This window comes from Eriocheir sinensis, chromosome 35 (assembly GCF_024679095.1).
Source record: "Eriocheir sinensis breed Jianghai 21 chromosome 35, ASM2467909v1, whole genome shotgun sequence".
Taxonomy (NCBI): domain Eukaryota; kingdom Metazoa; phylum Arthropoda; class Malacostraca; order Decapoda; family Varunidae; genus Eriocheir; species Eriocheir sinensis.
The window spans coordinates 3,992,092-4,012,891 of record NC_066543.1 but is presented as its reverse complement, the minus strand read 5'-3'; the positions used below and the strand labels follow the sequence as shown (position 1 = coordinate 4,012,891).

At 39.4% G+C, this 20,800-nt stretch overlaps 2 protein-coding genes across 4 annotated transcripts; one reads left to right on the top strand and one right to left on the bottom strand.

Annotated features, from left to right (window-relative positions):
• Nucleotides 1-519: 519 nt before the first annotated feature.
• LOC127007265 (85/88 kDa calcium-independent phospholipase A2-like) lies at nucleotides 520-14,524 on the top strand. Of its 2 annotated transcripts, XM_050878018.1 has the most exons (16): nucleotides 520-687; nucleotides 2,740-2,844; nucleotides 4,306-4,412; nucleotides 4,985-5,203; nucleotides 5,488-5,665; nucleotides 5,890-6,132; nucleotides 6,855-6,980; nucleotides 7,182-7,346; nucleotides 8,804-9,060; nucleotides 9,440-9,627; nucleotides 9,720-9,870; nucleotides 10,079-10,264; nucleotides 10,499-10,670; nucleotides 11,646-11,741; nucleotides 12,059-12,302; nucleotides 12,555-14,524. In XM_050878018.1, the coding sequence occupies exons 2-15, from the start codon at nucleotides 2,743-2,745 to the stop codon at nucleotides 12,281-12,283; spliced, it is 2,415 nt and encodes an 804-aa protein (XP_050733975.1). In that variant the 5' UTR covers nucleotides 520-687; nucleotides 2,740-2,742; the 3' UTR covers nucleotides 12,284-12,302; nucleotides 12,555-14,524. The 2 variants fall into 2 exon arrangements, with proteins under 2 accessions (XP_050733975.1, XP_050733973.1); XM_050878016.1 differs by having other exon boundaries at nucleotides 12,059-14,524.
• Nucleotides 14,525-14,643: 119 nt separating this feature from the next.
• On the bottom strand, nucleotides 14,644-19,765 carry LOC127007267 (histone deacetylase complex subunit SAP30 homolog). Of its 2 annotated transcripts, none has more exons than XM_050878022.1 (5): nucleotides 19,329-19,765; nucleotides 17,892-18,069; nucleotides 17,343-17,480; nucleotides 16,992-17,069; nucleotides 14,644-16,340 (listed from the first exon to the last, which is right to left on the bottom strand). In XM_050878022.1, exons 2-5 carry the CDS (start codon nucleotides 18,057-18,059, stop codon nucleotides 16,215-16,217), a joined length of 510 nt encoding a protein of 169 aa, XP_050733979.1. In that variant the 5' UTR covers nucleotides 18,060-18,069; nucleotides 19,329-19,765; the 3' UTR covers nucleotides 14,644-16,214. The 2 variants fall into 2 exon arrangements, with proteins under 2 accessions (XP_050733979.1, XP_050733980.1); XM_050878023.1 differs by lacking the exon at nucleotides 19,329-19,765 and adding an exon at nucleotides 18,760-18,781.
• Nucleotides 19,766-20,800: the final 1,035 nt, after the last annotated feature.

Here is a 20,800-nt window from a genome sequence, read left to right as displayed (position 1 = left end):
CTGGGACCTCATTAATTTGAGAGAAAAAAGGGTTTTTTGGCTCTGCTCGCAATTTATTTTATTCTGAGATTTCTGTTTTCTTTAATCTGAAATAAAGGCCTTAAATTTATTTGCCTGGGACTACTTTTATTTAGGGCAAAAGAGCTAGCTGTGCACTCTGTTAAACATTTCCTGCATTGAAAATAGACAATAAATACTGTTGAATCCATATGAAAATGTCGACATAGGGAACGGCTATAAGACACAAGCTGGACTTCCGTTCGGACCTTTTACTTGGGGGAAATTTTAAGAACTGGACCTCAGTGACTTTTAATTGAATACCCCTGCTCTATTTATTACCATATTATTCACACTCTGTACTGCCTGGGGGTTGGGATGGCATTCTCCTCCCTTCTTCTTTGTTGTTTACTTGCAACAATAAACTGTCAATCAATCAATCTCTTTCCCCGTGTGTGTGTGTGTGTGTATGTGTGTGTGTGGTGCCGACGTGCCGTTAATGTGGCGTCCATGACTGAACAATCGTCATCATCAGCGGGCTCGATACGTGTAAACAAATTGTGCTTTGAGCGAGTCATGGGTGCCCGGCCTGCGGTAATTCATCACCACCACGGCCTGATCACGTGTTGGACTCGTAGTGCTAGTGTATAATTAAGTGTTGAGCCCCTGGAGAGTGTACAGCTTACCGAGGTGAGGGTACAGGTGTGTGTGTGTGTGTGAGTGCGTGTGTGTGTTTTTAATTCCTCTTTGTTATTTGACGCCCTCAGTGATTACTCTCGTCACTGTTAGCACATTTGTAAGGAAAAACAGTGATCAGTAGATGCTCCAGATTAAGTTAGACAGGCAGGTTTGGTTAGTTCTATCTCTTGGTTACTTCAGGAGTGTAGTTGCGTAATATACCTATACAGTGGCAATGAATGCGTGCCACTTCGCCGACGGTCTCGGGACGGTTCGCCGAATTTTCGGCGAACCGTCCCACGGTCAAAGATTATGGGGCATTCCTACAGCAGGCTCTGAACATTGTGGAGGCGATTCTTGGCACTGTTTTCTTCTTTGTTATAGGGCAAAATGTGAAATATTTGAGTTAAGGAAAACAAAACATGGGAAAATAACATAAAAACATTTATTTGTAGCAGAGAGGTACACACATGCAAATGAAAAAGATGATATTAAAATGCATTAAGATGTAATTTAAAATAGGATTTATAATTACTGTTATGCTTTAAAATCGAGTTAAAAAATTACTCCTGGTCATTCGTAGCTTGATTCTCAGGGCTGGGCAGTATTTCAGAGGAGGGTCCACGAAGTTTTGAAATTAGCTTTAGCAGGGTGCGAGGGCTAATTTTCCTTTCAGCGTAATCTCCTCTTAAACTAACTGACATTGCATGGAAACTAGTTTGCATTCCTTAAAAGAACATGAATAAGTTCATATAAGTTTATGTTGTTACCACCATTTTTTGGTTGGAGTTAAGTATCACTATTCCTGCTGTACTGGCCAGAAGTTAAAATATTCGTATATCAGTAAAAATAAGTTTTTTCCATCACCCAGGATCCAATTATTCGTGCGTAAGGATATAAAATAAATGGGAATGATAATGGAGGTAGCTAATATTAATGGTGGTGAGAAAGCTTGTTAGTGACGTCTGTGAGCGTGAGGGAGGAGGAACGAAGCAGTGTTAAAAGAGACACTGGACAGGGTTAGTCCGCTTCCGAGTGAAAAGTAGCCCGCCCTGCACATGACTTATTTTGTTACCCAGCGGCTGGGGTCAGAAGGCAGAAGCCAGGTCAATCCGACCGTGACCTTCCCAGCGTTAAGAGCAAGGAGTCACTCCGCGCTCCGGAGGTTATTGTTTGGTGTATGGATGCAGATCTGACCAGGGGCAGAAAGTAAAGCACTGTAGGCTACGTTTACTAATGACGTTGACAAGATCCCATAACTGTGTGTGAGAGACAGAAAGAGAGAGTTTATGTGTATGCGTGTGAATGTGCAGGTATGGCAAGTCTTCCATAGTCACCCCTCTGGTCCATGTTTTCTTTTTAGTATATCTTGATTTATATTTAGATTTTGACCCTGCCTTCCCTACCCTCTTTCCCCTACTGGGTAACAATGCACGAAAAATAAAATCATTATACTGGTATAAAAATGAGTTTCTAAACGGTATCGTTGAACTGACACACCGACGAATCGTCCTGCTGGATGTTTCGCCAGTGAATGAAATAAGACGGTTCGCCAGTATCGGTGAACTGACACACCGGTGAAATGTCCTGCTTCCAGTGGTAATACGTTACCGTCCTGAGGCAGGTTAATTAGGTTTGTCAGGAGGGTTTGTTGGTTTCACTTTCAGGAAGAAGACTTGCCAAGTAATCTGTATATTTTACATTTCATCTTAGTGAAAATCAAGCTCTAAATATAGATAGTTTCCATGTATTATGTGTAGTTGGTTTTTGGAGCTTGTTTGAACTGTTATAATGCTTGCTTGAAAATAATACTTGTGTAGACTGGTCAGGTAAAGTTGAGAAAGACTCATGGGCCATATTCATTTATTTATAATTTTTTTTTTACAGCAAAGGAGACAGTTCAAGGGCATAAAAAAGAAAATAATAATGAAAAAAAAAGCCCGCTACTCACTGCTCCTTAAAAGAGTAGAGAGGAGTGGCCGAAAGAGAGGTCAATTTCGGGAGGAGAGGAATTTACTAATTACATAATCATAGTGTTCTATTACAACACCTTTCCCTTTCCAGAGCATGGCATTTTTTGGTAAGCTGTTCAAGACTTTCATGGGGTCAGAAGGGCCATCTGAGAACTGTGTCTGTGAAGTGGGAATATCAACGTTTAAAAGGATACAGGTACGTTATAGATATTTCTACTGCAGAAGGATTTATTCAAGATTGATCAGTATTGTCTAGTAATATAGAGGTTCTAGTCAATTTATTCTTCGGAGCATGTATGTTGGTAGCAATACAGTCATCCCTCAAATAGTACGGGGGTTAGGGACTCAGGACCCCCGTACTATTCGAAAATCCGTATAAAATTAGTGCCCCCCCCCTAGAAACACTCCTGCTGGGCTGTGTTTGAGAGAGGGAATCGGGACTCTCGGAACGTTCCGAGTGCTCTCAAACGCATGACATGGCAGCACAAGTTGCCAACTCGGCACGTTCGCTCTGCTCCCAGCTTTGAGAGGTGGAATGCTTCTGTGCTGTGATGACGTCATCAGCAAATATGGTGGCCCAAACAAACACATAAGTGCTTCCATTGCATCAGGAAGATCAGCGTACCCCATTTTGCTGCGAGTGAAACACTGTTACCATAGCAACGACGAGGCTTAGTAAAAGGAAGGCCTTTATCTTTACTCTTGCAGCACTCTTGGAGCACTGGCAGTTACTGCAGCAATAATCTCCTTTACACTATGATAGATACAGCGAACTCTGCTTTCATTCATGTGGTATGCTCTCCCTACCGCAACATAACTCATCCCAAAACATAACTTCTCCTAAATCTGAATTCTTCTGCAAGATGAACACCTTTCTCGAACACTTTGGGGTGCTTTCAGCAGGTGTTTTGGTAGAACAGTGTTGCCACTCACCCCATGGCTATTTGGTGCGACGAGCAGGAAATTTAAAAATCCTAAAAAAATTCTTACATGACAATCCGTATAAAACCGAAACCGTACTATTTGAGGGACGACTGTATATTAAATGTTCACAGACATCACTCATCCTCACAGCATTAATCATACAACTGTTTCAATTCTATCCATCATTATCATACATACCTAGATCTGGGATAGTAACTTTGCCTATCATAACGCTCATTTTATTTCTAACAAGCATTATAGGCTCTTCCTACCGGGCTGTGGGACTTGTTTGGCGGAGCTTGCAGTAAGTTGTTGGATGGGCAAAGTGATGACAGAATAATATTACACATGCAGCGGAGAGGTACTGTGTGTGGCGGTTGGGATAGCAGTGTGGGAGTGGAGGTTGCCCACTTTCCCTGTTAGTGGTTAGGTGGAGAAAGGATCTGAATACATATGCATAAGCAGCATCACAGTAATAGAACATTCACATTCAAAGTGATGTATTGGACTGCCCTGAATTTCTCTGTCTTTGCAGTTATACAAGGCTCAGTTTCTTTGTACCTATTCTCACTTCTCATATTTTGACTATATTCTAACTGTAGATTTCCCCCCCCCCTCTCCTTTTTATTTCTGCTTGTCTCGTGTGCTATATTTGCCTGTCTTACTCTACTCAGTATTATCTTTGGTCATTGTAGAAAAGAAGTATGGATGATGGTGATGGGGAATGTTTCAGGTTTTGAGCCGGGAAGATTGTCTAGTTCTCTACGGACCCACTGAAACCAACCAGTATGAGCTGCTACTCCACCAGCCCATCCAGAACTCCCTGCACAAGGCCTACAGGTATGTTTGACCAGTGATAAGGTATTGTAAACAGGAGAAATTTTCCTATCATCATCATTCACCTCCTCCTCCTTCTCCTTCTTCTCCTCCTCCTCCTCCTCTAACATTTTTTCCTCCTCTTCCAACTTTTTTTCCTCCTCCAACTATTTTTTCTCCTCCTCCAACTTCTTCTTTTCTTCTTCTTCTTCTTACCCCTCCTCCTCCTCCTCCTCCTCCTCCTCCTCCTCCTCCTCCTCCAACTTCTTTTCCTCCTCCTCCAACTTTTTTCTCCTCCTCCAACTTCTTCTTTTCCTCTTCTTCCTTCCTCCTCCTCCTCAATTATCACTATCATCATCATCAGTCCACTTACACTTAGGATGGTGAATACCTAGATGTCAAGCTTTGCACATGTTTTTTCCTAGTGGGCGTTTTTTAAACTGGATAAGACCCCTCTGCCTTTCCCATGTTTTTGATATAGGAAATAGGGTCAAGGTAATGATGTAAATGGTAGCTACCCAGTGGAAAGTATATACTATTTTCCAATCAGCTTTTATCATTTGGCAGACTAGGCTGTACAGTTTCCTTCTTTTCAGCCTTTACCGAGTGCTAGATCAGGACGAGGCGCAGATCCGCTTCATGACCTTGAGGGAGGTGCTGCCGCCTCTGGTGTGTCACATTCCCCATGAGATCATCAACCAGCCGGGACTTCAGACAATATGTGATCTAGTCAGGGAACATCAAACCTGGACTGTGGCTCACATTGCAGCACACCTCGGCTACGCTGGACTCTTCCACCAACCTGAAGTGGCCAAGTATTGCAAATTGTTTGTTCTCTTGTTACAGGTGTGTGTGTGTGTGTGTGTGTGTGTGTGTGTGTGTGAGAGAGAGAGAGAGAGAGAGAGAGAGAGAGAGAGAGAGAGAGAGAGAGAGAGAGAGAGAGAGAGAGAGAGAGAGAGAGAGAGAGAGAGAGAGAGAGAGAGAGAGAGAGAATATTGATATATAAACTGGAAGTAATTCATGTCAATAAAATGAAGCGGTGCAAAAGTATAATTTCCTGCTTACCTTGTGGTTTAAGGCTTATTTATCTATCCTTCAGGCTGGCTGACATGGCTGATATAGAGATGAAGGAGACCCCACTCCACTTGGCAATAAAGAAAGGACACATAGAGGTCATCCGTGTCTTAATGGGGAAGAATGTCAGTATTGATGCAGTAGATGTCAAAGGAAACTCTGTTTATCATACAGCAGCTGCCTCTAATGAAGCCATAATTAAGGTGAGCCTCACTGAGAGAGGTGAAGCAGGTGACAAGTGAAGGTTAGCATTATATAAGCCCAAAGACTTAATTCAATTGAACCACCTCTACTTACTTTTGTCTATTGATTGATCCATTTTTCTTGAATATCAATGGGTAACAGAGAATACTATTTCCTTACATCCTTTAGCTGTCTTACTTCAATTAGTCATCCATCTCATACAATAGAAAACTTCGTCTTTCAGCTTGTCACCAAGAAAACATCTCGACTGATGAACACTCCCAATGAGGCCGGCAAGACTCCTCTTCACTTGGCCTGTGAGGCAGATAAACCCGAGTGTGTCAAGGCTCTTCTGTGTGCTGGTGCCGACGTCAATGTTGCTGCAACACATGACTCTGTACTGCCCATCCACAGTGCCATGGCAGCCAACAGCACATTGTGTGCCAAAGAAATCATCGCCATGTATCCCAACCAACTTAATGTCACGGTAATGACCCACACACAACTACCAAAGTACTTTCATCCTTTGCCTGATTGCCTGGTTGCCAAATAGTTTAGTGAGGAATGTGTGCTATAGTCGGTTCACCCAACTCTGAGGTGTGCTTTATTGAACAACGGCAACCTGCTGCCCCACGGCATGTCCGATTATGTGGATAATATATGCATAGGAAACAAGTCATCAGTTTCAATAATACACAGGTAACAATAACAAATACCATCAATTATTGGCAATTATGAGTTAAAAATTATTTGTAATGTCAGAAACAGCTGCTTTGTTAATATAGAGCCTGTTAATTTTCTCGGTGGCAGACACCACCAAGGCTGGTTAGTAATTTTAATCAGTAATCTTGTAAATAAACAAAACGACTGCTTGCATCAGTACTAATAAATTTTACCTTAAAATTGACTACAATCAACTGTATTTGTTATTGCTATATTACTGATAATGATGACTGTTTCCTATGCCTAGGGTATCATATATTATCCACGCAATCGGTTGCCGTGGGACAGCAAGTTGCCAGTGCTCGATTATGCACACCTCAGACTCAGGTGAACCAACTATAGGTTAGGACATCCTATCATGCTCAATATGGAAAGTAGATCAGTTTGGGTGTTTACAAATATCTTAACCTTGTGTTGAATACTGGAAAGAGGTTGAGAAGATAAAAAAACAGTAGCAATAAAAAAATTTAAAAATCTTTATCACAGGACATGAAGGGTGGTGGAACTCCTCTACACTGGGCAACATCCAAAGAAATCATCAATGCGATGGTGGAACTTGGTTGCATTGTGAATGCACGTAATTTTCATGGCCTCACTGCTCTCCACAAGATGGTAAGGAGATTGGCAGCAGAGAAAGAGTTGTATTTGTTGCAAATTGGTCATTGACAGTATCTAAATAAATAAGGATAGAGTTTGAAAAAAAATTCAAGTCAAAATTGGCTCTACTCAATATCTTTTTGATTATTTACAGATCACATATGTAGATATAAACCTGATGCCCTTTTATTCTTGGCTTTTTCATTGGCCCCACAGGTTGAGAAGGACAAAGTATCATGCGTCATCGCACTACTCACCTGGGGTGCAGAAGTCAACGTTTTTGATGATAAAGGAAACACACCGCTCCACCTCGCCAGCTCTCCTGTTGTGGTCCAGACACTTCTTGTTTTTGGTGCAAACACTTCCCTTACTAATAAGGAGGTAATACTGTAATGAAAGACAAATTGTAGAGTAGACTTTGAATTTTGCAGACTGAATTCCAGGTTTTTTTATTTGACTATTACTCGAGCATATATTCACATAGTTTTTTTACTTACTTCAGAAAATTTGAATTCCCAGATTCTTATGTCAACTTCTTTTTGTCCATGAAATTGAGGTTCCAGTGTATTTGATATCCTTCTTATAATAACTGAGAAATGACATACAGTCAGTTTTAATTCTGATGATAACTAAAGTCAGGAAAAGAAAGGATTCCTACTGAAGCTTTTTACATAGCAGTCCTCTTAGAAATATAGTTTGCAATCCATGGAGCACTTTTTTCTTTAACAGTATGTAAGATCATCACATACTTTCTCAGTCAGTTGATAAGTTTTATTTTATTCAAATCAGACAGACTAGGCTGCTTCATAGTTGCTGTAGTCTTTTAATGTAAGCTGTACAAAATATAACAAAGGAAGGCAAAGGAAAAATTACAGGAAAAAGAAATAAAAGATGAATATAAACGTGAAATGGCAGAGGCCTTAAGTGAAAAATGTGAAAGTTTAAAAGATAGTACAGATATTGAAAAAGTTTTTGGAACATTTAAAGAAGTGATGTTAACTACAACTACAACAAAAAAAGTGTTAGGGATGAAAGTGGTAAGAGATGGAAAAAGAAAAGGAAATTCATGGTGGACAGAAAAGATAAGGAGGATAGTAAAAGAGAAAAGGGAACTTTTTAAGAAAACTGAAGAAAGAAATGTGTCTGAGTAAGTAAAAAGGGAAAGGAAAAAAATATCGAGAATGCAAAATAATGAAAGTGTATGAGCGTTTTGGAATGCGTGGAGTGGTGGAAGAAGTGAAGCGACAGACTTTAAAGTGGTTTGGCCACATGGAGTGAATGGAGGAGAGTAAGATGTAAGAAGGAGGGTGTATGTGAGTGAGATAGAGGGAGGGAATGTTAGAGGACGACCTCCAGTAAAATGGAGAGATAGGGTGCAGGAGTATGTCAGGGAGAGGGGTGAGAGATCCTTGAGAAACTTTGAGCAGGCAAGGAGGGAGTGTCTGGATAGAGAGAGATGGAAACTCTTCTGCCATGGCCATCCCCTGTTGGTAGCTCCTAGGAGCAGGTGTCAAAGATGAATGAATGAAAAAAAGGATCCTCACCACAATAATTTCTCATCTGTGAGATTAGGGGAAGAGGAAATGACAGGAAATAGAGGAGTAAGAAAGATGTATTAGGCTTGACAGGATGACACCCACAAATTTTAAGGATGGAGCTTCATAACTTTTAAGGAATGGGGAATACATAAAGATCAAATTAGCATGTAAGTACAGAATAAAAGAACATGGTAATCTGAACACTTCTGCCATCCCATGAGTACATTCCTTGAGGTAACCGTAACAAATATGAATTGGATTAGTTAGATATATTTAACTCATGATATCGGTATTTTCCAGGGATCAACTGTGCGTCATGTCATGGCAAACAGCTCTCACAGGGAAAAGCACAAAATGCTCTACCTGATGCATGCGGTAGGTGCCCCACGCTGCCAGATGAGACTTGCCAACTGCAATGAGGGCTGTTCCCCGACTGGTTCCTTTGATGGCCTGCCAAATGATTGCTCTCCTGTTTCACGGATCAGGACGACTTATGATGATTTCTTAGATTCTTGCCTCATGGAACGTGCCATTTCAAACCTACAGTCTCCTCTAGGGTAAGTTTGGGCACCATGTCTAGTGGTGCAGTTCTGGTCTCTGATACCAAGAACCTGCAATGCTCAGCCATCTAGATCTTGGCAGAATTCGGATACTCATAATTTACCACACCACTTTCACATTAGGTTTGGACCCACTTTATCATTAAATATTCCTTGTATAAGTATCTTCCCTTATGTTCTTGGAAGTTACTGAGCTCTGGGCAGATATGGACACTGCAACACTATTTAGGAAGAAATAATATCAGCAGTTGGGTTTGTCACACCATCCTTTCTTATGTGTATCAAAATTATCATTGTGTGCTACTTTCTCAACCTAAACAATGTGCAGAGGGATTACCACTTACCGATGCCATTCAGGTAAAAATGTTGTTTTCAGGTTTGATGGTGCCACAAAGAAGAGAACTTGCCGTGTTCTGTGCTTAGATGGGGGCGGTATAAAGGGTCTTGTCCTCATTCAGCTGCTCAGTGCACTGCAGGAAGCAGCTGGAAGACCCATCCTGTCCCTCTTTGACTGGATTGCTGGCACAAGCACAGGAGGTATTCTTGCCTTGGCACTGGCAATGGGTGAGTGGCACCAAACCATGGGCTGTGACCTGTCATGTTATAACAATTTATTGTGGTAACACTTTTCTAGCTCAAGCTCTTCTGTTTATCAGGCAAGAGTGTACGCTACACACAAGGCTTGTACTTCAGGATGAAGGACCAGGTATTCTTGGGGCACCGGCCCTATGACGAGAAACCACTGGAGGAGATTTTAAAGAAGGAGCTCGGAGAAGAGACTGTCATGGCAGACATCAAAGGAATCAGGTATGATGGCGGTGATAGAAGAGGGGTAGACTAGGGGTTTCTTATTATGATATATGGTTTAAAATTACTTTGAAAAGGAAGTAACTTGGAAGGAAAATAATATTTAATATTATTATTTTTAGTTTTAAAAACTTATCATAATGAAAAGGTATGAGTTAGTCAAAAATGTTTGATTTGCATCCATGTCATCAAAATTATAATATTTCAGAGTAATTGTCACTGGTGTATTGGCTGACCGATCCCCAGCAGACTTGCACCTCTTCAGAAATTATTCCAGTGGGGAAGAGATGCTTCAGAATCGGTCAGGAGGTTCTTTCCCTCCTACCAAACCCCCAAATGAGCAACTGGTTTGGAGAGCTGGCAGGGCCTCAGGGGCAGCCCCATCTTATTTCAGGTGGGTGCTCATTATCATAAATTATGAGAAACACAGGTGCCAGGGTTGGCATTGTGGACATATGAGATGGCAAAAGGACACAGCTTACTGGAGCTAAAAGAGTTAAACATTGTTGATTGTTGGGTTCAACTTTTGTGGAAAATTATATTTGCTTTTCCCGTTTATGCTCTTGATTGAAGTCCCAGCAGTTAACAAGTAAGCACCATTTAAGTTTGTTTTTATTTCCTACGACAGAGCTTTTGGACGGTTCATTGATGGCGGGTTGATCTCCAACAACCCAACGCTGGATGTCCTGACAGAAATATTTGAGTACAACACCACCCTGCTGGCCCTTGGGAGGGACCAAGAAGTAGTCCAGCCATCTGTGGTTGTCTCCCTTGGAACAGGCCGTCCCCCAGTGACCCCTGTGAGTACATACCAGTGACAAAGGCTTGCATCATAAGGGAGGAAGTAAAGTTTTCAACTTGAAAAATTGCTGGGATTAAGCTTCTAATGCATTACTTAATTTGGGTGTTTAATCCTCTCATGCACTATAAGTTTGACAAATTTCTGTTTTGCTGCGACGCCTCCTGGGGCTCCTGAGTGGGTGTGGCTGGATGGCACGACTGCGTGGTGTGAAATATTTTTTTCTGTTATCAATTTCACCCACAAATTTTCTTTTTCCTTGACATTTTTATACATAATTGACTTTGGAAAAGATTATTCTGCATTAATAAAAGAAAAAGAACCAAGCAATGAAAATTTACAGTGAACTGTGATGACTGAATAAACGCTGTATAAAGAAAAATAAATACTTGTGTTCACCACCTCGTAGCTCAAAAGTTTGTGAGTCATTTTTTTATGTTGCATACACCAATAACACCAGATGTTTATGAGTTTTCCAACACTGCCATCAAAACTTTTATATGACCAATAATTTTATAGTTAATGGAAAAAAATTGAAACACATATTGAAAAATTTATATATTATAAGTATATATGTATTCCTATTATCACTTCAAATCCAACCACATGAAAGGGTTGGCAATTAGTTTGTTCGATAGGCCTAGCTTAGATCTCTGATGCACCAAATGTGACGTGATTCTGACAAAAGCTTTATTTTGGGTAAATTTTTTATGCGATTTGCATGAAAAGCCGAGTTGTAGACAATTATGTTTTGACACATTTCACATCACGATACATGAGAGGGTTAGTGTGTTCTTAATGTGATATTTAACCTTTTGATTATAATATTTCAGGTGAAGCTAGGCAGGGATTGAAACCTCAGTATTGTATCTTAGAAAGAAATTCACTTGCAATCACAAAAAAAAAAATGTGGAAATATTGTCACCCCTGAGTCTAGCAGTGACATTTTTTTTATGATTATTGTAACTGTTTGCAGGTTGAGGCCATTGACTGCTTCAAGCCAGAGAGCATGTGGAGTACAGTGCAGATGGCCTTTGGACTCTCAAATATTGCCAAAATGCTCATTGACCAGGTAGACACTGAGTAATGATTCTTTTCCATTATGTTTTCTTCAAAATATTGAAATCTGAAATACTGAAAAATACTGACAACCTTCTGTAACACATCTTGTTGAATTCATCCACAATCCTTTGCAGCATCCTTCCATCCCCATACATAAAGATATCGTTGTATTTCCAGCCCTCTGCATTTCATGTCAGTCTATATTCTCATCTCTAGTTTATGTGAGTCTATCTTCTTATCTCTAGTTCATGTGAGTCTATCTTCTTATCTCTAGTTCATGTGAGTCTATCTTACCTCTAGTTCATGTGAGTCTGTCTTCTCCTCCAGGCAACGATGGCTGATAATAGCACAGTGGACAGAGCACGTGCCTGGTGTGCAACCAGTGGCATAGTGTACCAGCGCCTGTCTCCACAGCTGTCCCTTGACGTGCAGCTGGATGAGAGACAGGATGAGATTTTGGTCAATGCATTGTGGGAAACTATGGTGTACATCCGTGACATGAAGGACAAGATAAACCGCCTGGCAAACTTACTGACGCTGGGCTGTACATAATTTTGAAAATGAATGTGAGGTGAGCAGCTTGACTTGACTGTTAGGGAGATGTCATTGAAGTAAAGTTTTGTAGTCATTGGGACTTGGATTTTTAAGAAATGGCAGTGCTCATTTCTTGAAATTTTGTGATTACTTTTCTTGTACACATGATGGAGATGTAACAGTATTGTTCAGTGCTAAATATTGATGTGTATAGAAACTTCCTACCTGTACATCATTAACATTATCATCATAATCACTCACAAAATAAGGGTGGATTTTGCTTCTCTAGGAGCAATGTTGCTGCCCTATGGTGGAGAGCCAGTCCCAAGTATAAGTTCTCATCAAGGGTGACTAAGCTCCAGCTACAGCTGGAGCTTTTTCATCGTGGAGAGCTGGCATACAGAGGCTTCATCTAGTCACGAAGGCCTGTAGTCACCTGACTTGTGTTCCTGACTGACCTGTCCTCTTGCAGGTATTGTAACACTTTGAGACAGGTTTTGTAGTAGTAAGTCTTGTTCATGTGGCCTAGTTTACACACACACACAAATAAAGTTTTCTGGGGCAATTTATATCTGTATATAAGTACATAGTATTTTATGTTGAACTTGGTTAGTGGATTCAACATCTAGTATTTTATGTTGATCTTGGTTAGTGGATTCAACATCATCTTCAGCCATTGTTATTCTGCTGCAGGACAGTCTTTCCCAATGTTCTCCACCTCTGTCTGATGTAAATACTCAATGCTGATCTGGCAAATGCTCTGATTTCATCTTCCAGTTGATCCTCTATCTGCCCTGACTTCTACAGTTTCTGGGTTGCCACTCATTTGGTTGTCCATCTGTAATCAGTTCTATGTATATGACCTGCTCAGATTAATTTATTTTCACAATAGCCACTAAAATTTCAACTTTTCTTTTCTAATCCATGTTGCAGTTGTGGCTCACCTCCTTTCTCTTTGTGTTATACTAAGCATTTATCTCTCTATTCCTCTTTGTGAGCTGAGTTTTCTCTCAAAATATTTTGTGGTGTTGAGTTTCTTTAAAATTATGTTAGGACTGGCAAGATACATGGATTGTACACCTTTGTCTTTAGGGAGAGTGATATCATTTATCAAGTGCTCCATCTCTTTCTTATTCTCTTTCCGAATTGTTTTCATGACCCAGGTTTGCACTGATTGTCCAAGATATGTTCTCTTCTACTTTCAAGTATTTAATTCTCAATAATTTGTTGTCCTGCCAACTGACTCTTAAACATTAACATTTGTTACCTCATATTTATCTACAATCCTACTTTCAGACTTTCACTGTGAAATTCCTTTATCATTTTTAAAAATTTTCCTCAGACTTTATCAAGACTAAATCATCTGCAAATAAGGTTATTAGGGTATTCACTATTTATTATGATTCCTATCACACTAATTTCCTAAATACTTCTGAGCACTCTGTGATTATTTTTTTACTGTTACCTTGCCTATTGCAATCCTTAATTGGAATTGTCCTGCTTTCCTTGTGGAGTTTAACAATTACTGTGCCATTTCTTTATAACTTCCAACACCTTTGTGAATGATTCATCTGTGCCCAACCTCCGGAGTGCCTGCACGCATGTAGTTTAGTGTAATCATATAATCATTGTTAAATTTTTAAAACTGAAGTTATTTGACTTGTTTTGAAAATCAGTACTTTATTTTGGTTGTATGTAATACCACAGTGGAGCAGCATACTCACATATTTATATCTACTAAAGTAGAAATTGCCATTTGATTAATATAATTTTATTAAGATTTAAGGACAGACCACCTAGTCTGGACCATGGGGTCTGTGTGGTCTGAATATTGATGTAAATATGTAAATCTTGAGTCCACCTTCATGGAATCATATTTGGATTCCAGTAGCAACCACAACTGTACGTGTGTGTATGTTCTGTGATACTCTTTTCTTGACCTTGATCCTTTCTTTACTTTTCTATTCAGTCTATTTTCACATGTTTATGAAATCTATTACCTCAGCATATTAATCTATAATACTTGACTTTTTTTTTATGAACCCCTTAATATCCTATACATATTTTGTAGAATTTCTATATTTTGTCTTACCAAATACATAATATGCCAAAGAAAATACCGAATGTTGTGAAAGCCATTCTTATGAAAAAGAATATTGATGTTCAGATGACTTTATCAAAGTATCCTTTTATAGAGTAATGATATGAGAAAATATGGAGTTGTGTGCATACTGTCAATAAAAATGTTTATTATTGTTACTGTCGTTACCTCACTAGACTAAACATTCCCTGAATCAGGTAACAAAGACCATGCTGCTTTGCTCTGCTATTTAGTCCACTTAAATCGCTAGAGGAAAAGGCCAAAATAAAATGACAAGTAAGATTCTTTGTTTTAAAGAAACTAATAAAGTCCTTATTAAAACTTTCACTAATGTCATTTCTTTGATATCAACAGGTCTTCAGAGATCATAAAATTACAATTTCAAGAAAGAATGTGTTAGTGAAGACACTAGTAATGCTGGTCTGCAGTTTTCCATATTAAATCCTGAATGATCAATTTACATTAATATAAAACATAATATGCAAACGTCCTAGATGATATACATATATTGAAGTAGCATTGCAATACTGTACATAATTTTATATTACATAACTGTTTCAAGACTAGACATAAATTCATTTCCTACTGACATACAACCAACACATTTCATCACTTTTGATATATTCATTCACTCAATGTAAACAGCCACTTCCCACCAAGTGAGACCTATAGTAAACTTAAGGTAAACTTTAATGGAAATAAGTGAAATATGTATATTTGATTATGACAGTAAATACTTTTTTACTATCCCCTAGTCATATCAACCTGACAGATGAACCCCAACCACTTCCACACAACATCCATCCATCAAATACACTTTTTAAGAAACAACCATCCACTTGTTTCTGGAAGAGAAGTCAGAAAAAGCTTACTTTCAGTACATCAGTGATATACCTCTAACTTCTAAGGGCAAAAGGGAAAAGGTTGATTCTTCATGTTTATCTGAACATAGAATATTGGTCATAAATAACATTGGTTGGTTAAGAGTTTCACATAAACATGAAAGTATAAATGGTTGAATGACAACAGAAATTATTGTCAGCCAAGGTTGTGAAGCGAAAACATTTGTTGCACTCAGTCAGATGGTGAATTCTGGAAGTAGTGGTTAAGTACTGTAGTGCTATGACTAAGGTAGCTCAAATTTAGCTTCTTCGGCTATAAATATACCAGCAATTATTGTGATAGATTGCTGATTTTCTTGGAACATGTTGAAAGGTAAATCAACCTAATCTGTGGATATGGCATCCGAAGTTTGAGCTTTTAAACTCACGGGGCTTTGATTAATGATAACTGAGCATAGTTAAGAACACACATATGAGTCTTTGTAATTGTTAATAACAAATATATGTGAAAATCAAAAAAATCATAATGATAGAACACAAGTGTCTTATGTCTACATAGACTACATTTCTTTGCTACTGACTGTGAAGATGTTTGTATTTCCTGTTTAATGAGTGGGTGAAGAACTGAGAGAATATCTGTATTTATTACATGGAATAGTGATAGAAATCCATTCTAAAAATTTAAAACATTTAAAATACCTATCATACCAACTCAAAGCCCATAGCCATAGTTTTAATCTGAGATGAACACACTGCTCCATGGTTACTCCCAAGACATGCGCTCTCTTGACAATCACTGACACATCTTTCACAGAATTTCTGCATCAAAAGAAACAAAAATCCCATGCCTCTATCAGTATTAAAGCAACACATCCCTTGCAAAAGAAGGGTTTGGTTCTATGTTACCAAGTGAAAAATGACATTGCACATCCTATAAGGAAAAATTACATCACTGATCACTGCCAATGTGTATACGGGTGTTGCCAGTGAGCTTCTATAATCCTGGTCAGGTATCAATATTCGACCCATTTCTCTGGTCAAACTTGGAGCGGTTGGCCTTGATCATGTAGATGAAGTAGGTGAGACATTCCTTCTCCACGACTGGCACCGTCCTGAAGTGTTTCATGAGGATCTGCAAGTATCATTCTATTAATATGGTGCTACCTCAGGCAGACATGGGATCATATTAGTAATACATAATGGTACTAACAGACTATAACAGGGTAATAGTAATAGTACATTGGTACCTACTATAATTAAGTGTTTCATTAAAAAGTAAGGGTAAATAATAGTAATAAATAACAAGGTAATAGTAAGATGACAACTACAGTAAAAGTAACAGTAAGATGAAACACACACACACACAGGAGGGATTGACATACAAGGAAAGACTAAAGGAAATGGACTTACCAACACTAGAACAAAGAAAAGAAAGGGGAGACTTAATACAAATCTATAAATTATTGAGCAAAATGGAAGAAGTAGATAATGAGGAGTTACTACTAAAAGAAAGAGTTACCACGAGGAGCACAAGAGGACATAGTAAAAAATTGAGGAAGGGAAGATGCTTGAGAGACAAAGAAATATAGCTTCCCGCAAAGAAATATAGAGGTTTGGAACGGACCAAGTGAGGATGTAGTATCGGTGAAGAGTGTGCAAAGCTTTAAAGAAAAGTTGGATAAATGCAGATACGGATACGGGACCACATGAGCGTAAAGCCTAGGCCCTGTAAAACTACAACGAAGTAAATATAACAAGGTAAATACATCAGCAGTGTACTTACATCAACCAACTGAGCCTTATTCAGCCCCGGCCTCGTTGGTATTTTGTAGTGCCGCTTGTACCTCCGAAGTGTGTTCACCTGTCGGGGATGAATTGCTTTGTCAGTGAAGAATTAAAAGCTGATGAGAGAGAGAGAGAGAGAATTCATGGGAGGTGTGGCACTTAAACAAACATAATCCACATTTCCTACACATAGAAAGAAAGGACGCTGAGAAAATAGCAATTATCTTTCACAGCCAGTACACAAACAATTCCTAGGCTTCTTGCTCCCCAGATTTGTAGGCAGCATTTTCTCTCCTTATCCTCTACACTCCTAGCTTTGATTCCTGCCCTCATCATAACCAACACACACCTGCAAGTTATAAAGCTCCACTTCTGGGTGATCCCCGTCAAAGTCTCCAGCGTCCTCCTCAGAATCTCTCCTTTTCCGCTTCACTCGCACGCTTTGGATGACACCTTTGTGGTACTCGCAAATGTAGTTGTGACTGGACTGAAAGGGAAAAGTGTTCATTTAATAACTATGTAAAGAATGACAAGTTTGACTGCTACAACTGGTATTAAACTATTTCTGATACATGAGATAAAATTAACTGGGAAAAAATTAAACTTGTCATTCTGCATCTATAATCTCTAATGGGCTCATTTAATAATTATGTAAGGAATGTTGTGTTTAGTGGCTGAAAACCTTACTATTTCTGATGCACATGATAAAATTAGCAGGTAAAAACTTACGGTATAATACTATCATTCTGTATCTACAATCTCTAATGAGTTACTTTCAGCTACTTAAGACATCAAAGTACATCTGATGTAAGATAAGACAAACAAGAAAATATTAAATGTACAGCCTCAGACAATAATCTCGGCCCAGTTGTCAATGTGCTTTTAGTTTCATACTCACAGCAGAGTCCATGTGCAGCCGTAGCTTCCTCTGTGCAACAGTTTTTTGTATCCTCTTATTGTAGGCAGCATTTCCAGCTAGTTGGGTGCAGCGTTCACCTGCATCAACTAAACAGCACACCTGGTCATGCTGGGAACCGGAATCCTCCTCTGTGCTTAGGCCATTCATCTTGGCTCAGCTGAGAAGAACAAACACTTAACTGCACATTCCCATCCAAGTTAAAAAGATAAGTTAATGACAACAGGCTCATTATTTTTTTCTATGTACATAATGAACCTACTTTGGTAAAGACTTTTGAAATGGTGTTTCTCCCTTTGACAATTACCAACACAATGAACTCAGGTTACCAACAGAGGCTAGATTATGTTCATGTGTAATGACAAAAATAAAATAAAAAAATAAAAATAAAATAAATAAATAAATAAAAATAAACAGGGGTCAACCAGAGTTCAGTAAGTTTAGATATCTAAGGCTGTAGAAACTGCTAGAGAGCCACCTATTCTGAAGCAAGGGGTATCACAACATGCCAAGATCCCTGTGCACAAGCTTCCAACACAGATAAAACTTGTTGCACTGCAGTGACCACTTCGGTTATGACTCACAGGAAGCTGCTGCCACACCATCACCTCAAGAGCTAGCACATGAGGTTGAGTGAAAAGCAATCCGGCACACACAACACTTATTTTTACTACAGCACAGAGCAACTCAAGAGCAACAAAAAGATGTATAAAAAAAAAAAAAGCCTGCTAACTGTTGGTCTCATATAGCGATTAGCTAGTAAAGAGTGGCCAAAAGAGAGGTCAATTTCAGATGTTGAGGTGTCTTAATTGATACACTACAATAAACCTTGACACAAATATCGATCTACTTCCTGCATTATGGTCAGTGCCACGCCGTTATCACCAACAACGTAAGTCCTCTGAGCCGCTCGTGAAAGGGAGTGGCAAGGTGAGTTCTATTTTGACGTGTACCTGGATTATCAATACCTGCCATCATTCCATTACAGCCGAAAACGTAATAAAAGCATTTCAGGAGGGACGGAAGAGAAAAATCCTACTTAATAATTTTCCCGGTCTAACATATACGCCATTTCTCACAGTTATTATTAATGGGAAAGAACGGTGGAAGTATGAGAAGGATTTGGAGAGGAAAGGGAAGGAAGGAGTAAGAGAAAATAGTGAAGAGATGATGATGTAAAGAAAAGGAGGAAGAATTAAAGGAAAGGTGATGATCAGGATTATAATATGGCATCAAACACAGTGGAACAAGTAGACAGAATCACAATACAAATACTATAAGTTATACAAAACCCCATAAATCATACACCGTAGTACACAAGACAAACAGGGAAAAAAAACGAAATAGAACGTAACAATATATCAAAAATCCCCGTTAACTAAGAGGTAACTGCTCGTGTTTGCAAGTGTCTTAGCTCACCTGGCTCATCTAGAGGCTGGAGAGGAGGTCATGGGGCAGGGAGGTGAGCAGGGAAGGAGTGGTGCTGAAAAATGTGAGGGTGGCGGGCGGCGCGGGGCTCTCGGGACGCTCCTCCGTGGACAGCTGCCTTCCTCCACTTTGAGCTTTCCCTTTCAAGTTTGTTTAGTTCCAATAACGCGGAGGCGGTGGTGGTGGTATACTATTGAACTTTACCTAACAACACCAGAAACACCACTTATTCAACACCAGAAACACACACTAATACCAGAAACACACATAAAAACCCAGTAACACTCCACTTATTCAACCACACAATATACCAGAAAACTCAAAAAACGGTAATACTTCACTTATTCAACACCAGAAACACACACTAATACTAGAAACACCACTTATTCAGCACCAGAAACACACACTAATACCAGAAACACACACCAATACCAGAAATTTCACACATAAAAAACCGGTAACACTTCACTTATTCAACACCAGAACCACACACTATACCAGAAACACCACCATGCAGAAACTCACATTATAAACACCAGAAACACCACTTATTCAACACCAGAAATACGTACGTACACACTAATACCAGAAACACCATGCAGAAACGCACCAAACACCATATGCAGTAAAACGGACTATTCAACACCAGAAATTAACACACACACACACACCAACTAATAAAAGCACACCACAGGCCAGAAAGACACCAAGAAACACCAGAAACACACCAGTATATATAACACCACCTAATCATTGCAACATGTACAGAAACACACACCCATCATGTTACAATAGATCTTATGGCATCCCTCACTTGTAAACTTATATTTCATGGTGTAATATATATTCTCTTTTGACAGGAAACCCATATCAAGGAGAATATTAGAGCTGACATTATATTTTCTAAAGACTGGGATATCTAGATGCAGCTGCCGGTTCACAGTTTTATAGGAAATGTTTTACTCCTCGTGTCTGCCATACTTCCTTACGTCTCATCTTTTAACTTGTATTTCAAAGGTTAATGTTTATTCTCCATTTACCGCGATCCGTCAGAGGAGGCCCATTTTTGAAAGACGCTAAATTTCGACCTGACCAAATGCGTCTTTACGACCAAATTTTGTCTGACTAAATTCCCGAGGTTTTGAGGCTGCTGATTGGTCAGTGTGCGCGGGAAACACGAACCTCGACCAATCAGCGGCGAGGGACACCTTCTGAGGCTGCTGTTGCGAGAGATTCCTCCTCACTGAAATACGTCGCTCTGCTGTCCACCACGCATGCGCACTGGGGAATGCACACTTGGAAAACCTATTAATTTGTCTGATTTTGTCTTAGTTTGTCCACCTGTAATCTTTGCGATGGTTGATATTGCCGGCAAGAATATATTACACCAGACCAACAGACCAAACAAGCAGGAACTGAGTATATATCAACGCGGGGCAAATCTTTCTAAAATCTGTCCTGTT

Coding starts and splice junctions, on each gene's coding strand:
- LOC127007265 (XM_050878018.1), top strand. CDS start 2,743: ATGGCATTTTTTGGTAAGCTGTTCAAGACTTTCATGGGGTCAGAAGGG. Junction 7,347..8,803: donor CTTCCCTTACTAATAAGGAG/GTAATACTGTAA, acceptor GGTATTTTCCAG/GGATCAACTGTGCGTCATGT. Junction 10,265..10,498: donor GCAGCCCCATCTTATTTCAG/GTGGGTGCTCAT, acceptor TTCCTACGACAG/AGCTTTTGGACGGTTCATTG.
- LOC127007267 (XM_050878022.1), bottom strand. CDS start 18,059: ATGAATGGCCTAAGCACAGAGGAGGATTCCGGTTCCCAGCATGACCAG. Junction 17,481..17,891: donor GGCTGCACATGGACTCTGCT/GTGAGTATGAAA, acceptor TTTCCCTTTCAG/TCCAGTCACAACTACATTTG. Junction 16,341..16,991: donor ATAAGGCTCAGTTGGTTGAT/GTAAGTACACTG, acceptor TGATACTTGCAG/ATCCTCATGAAACACTTCAG.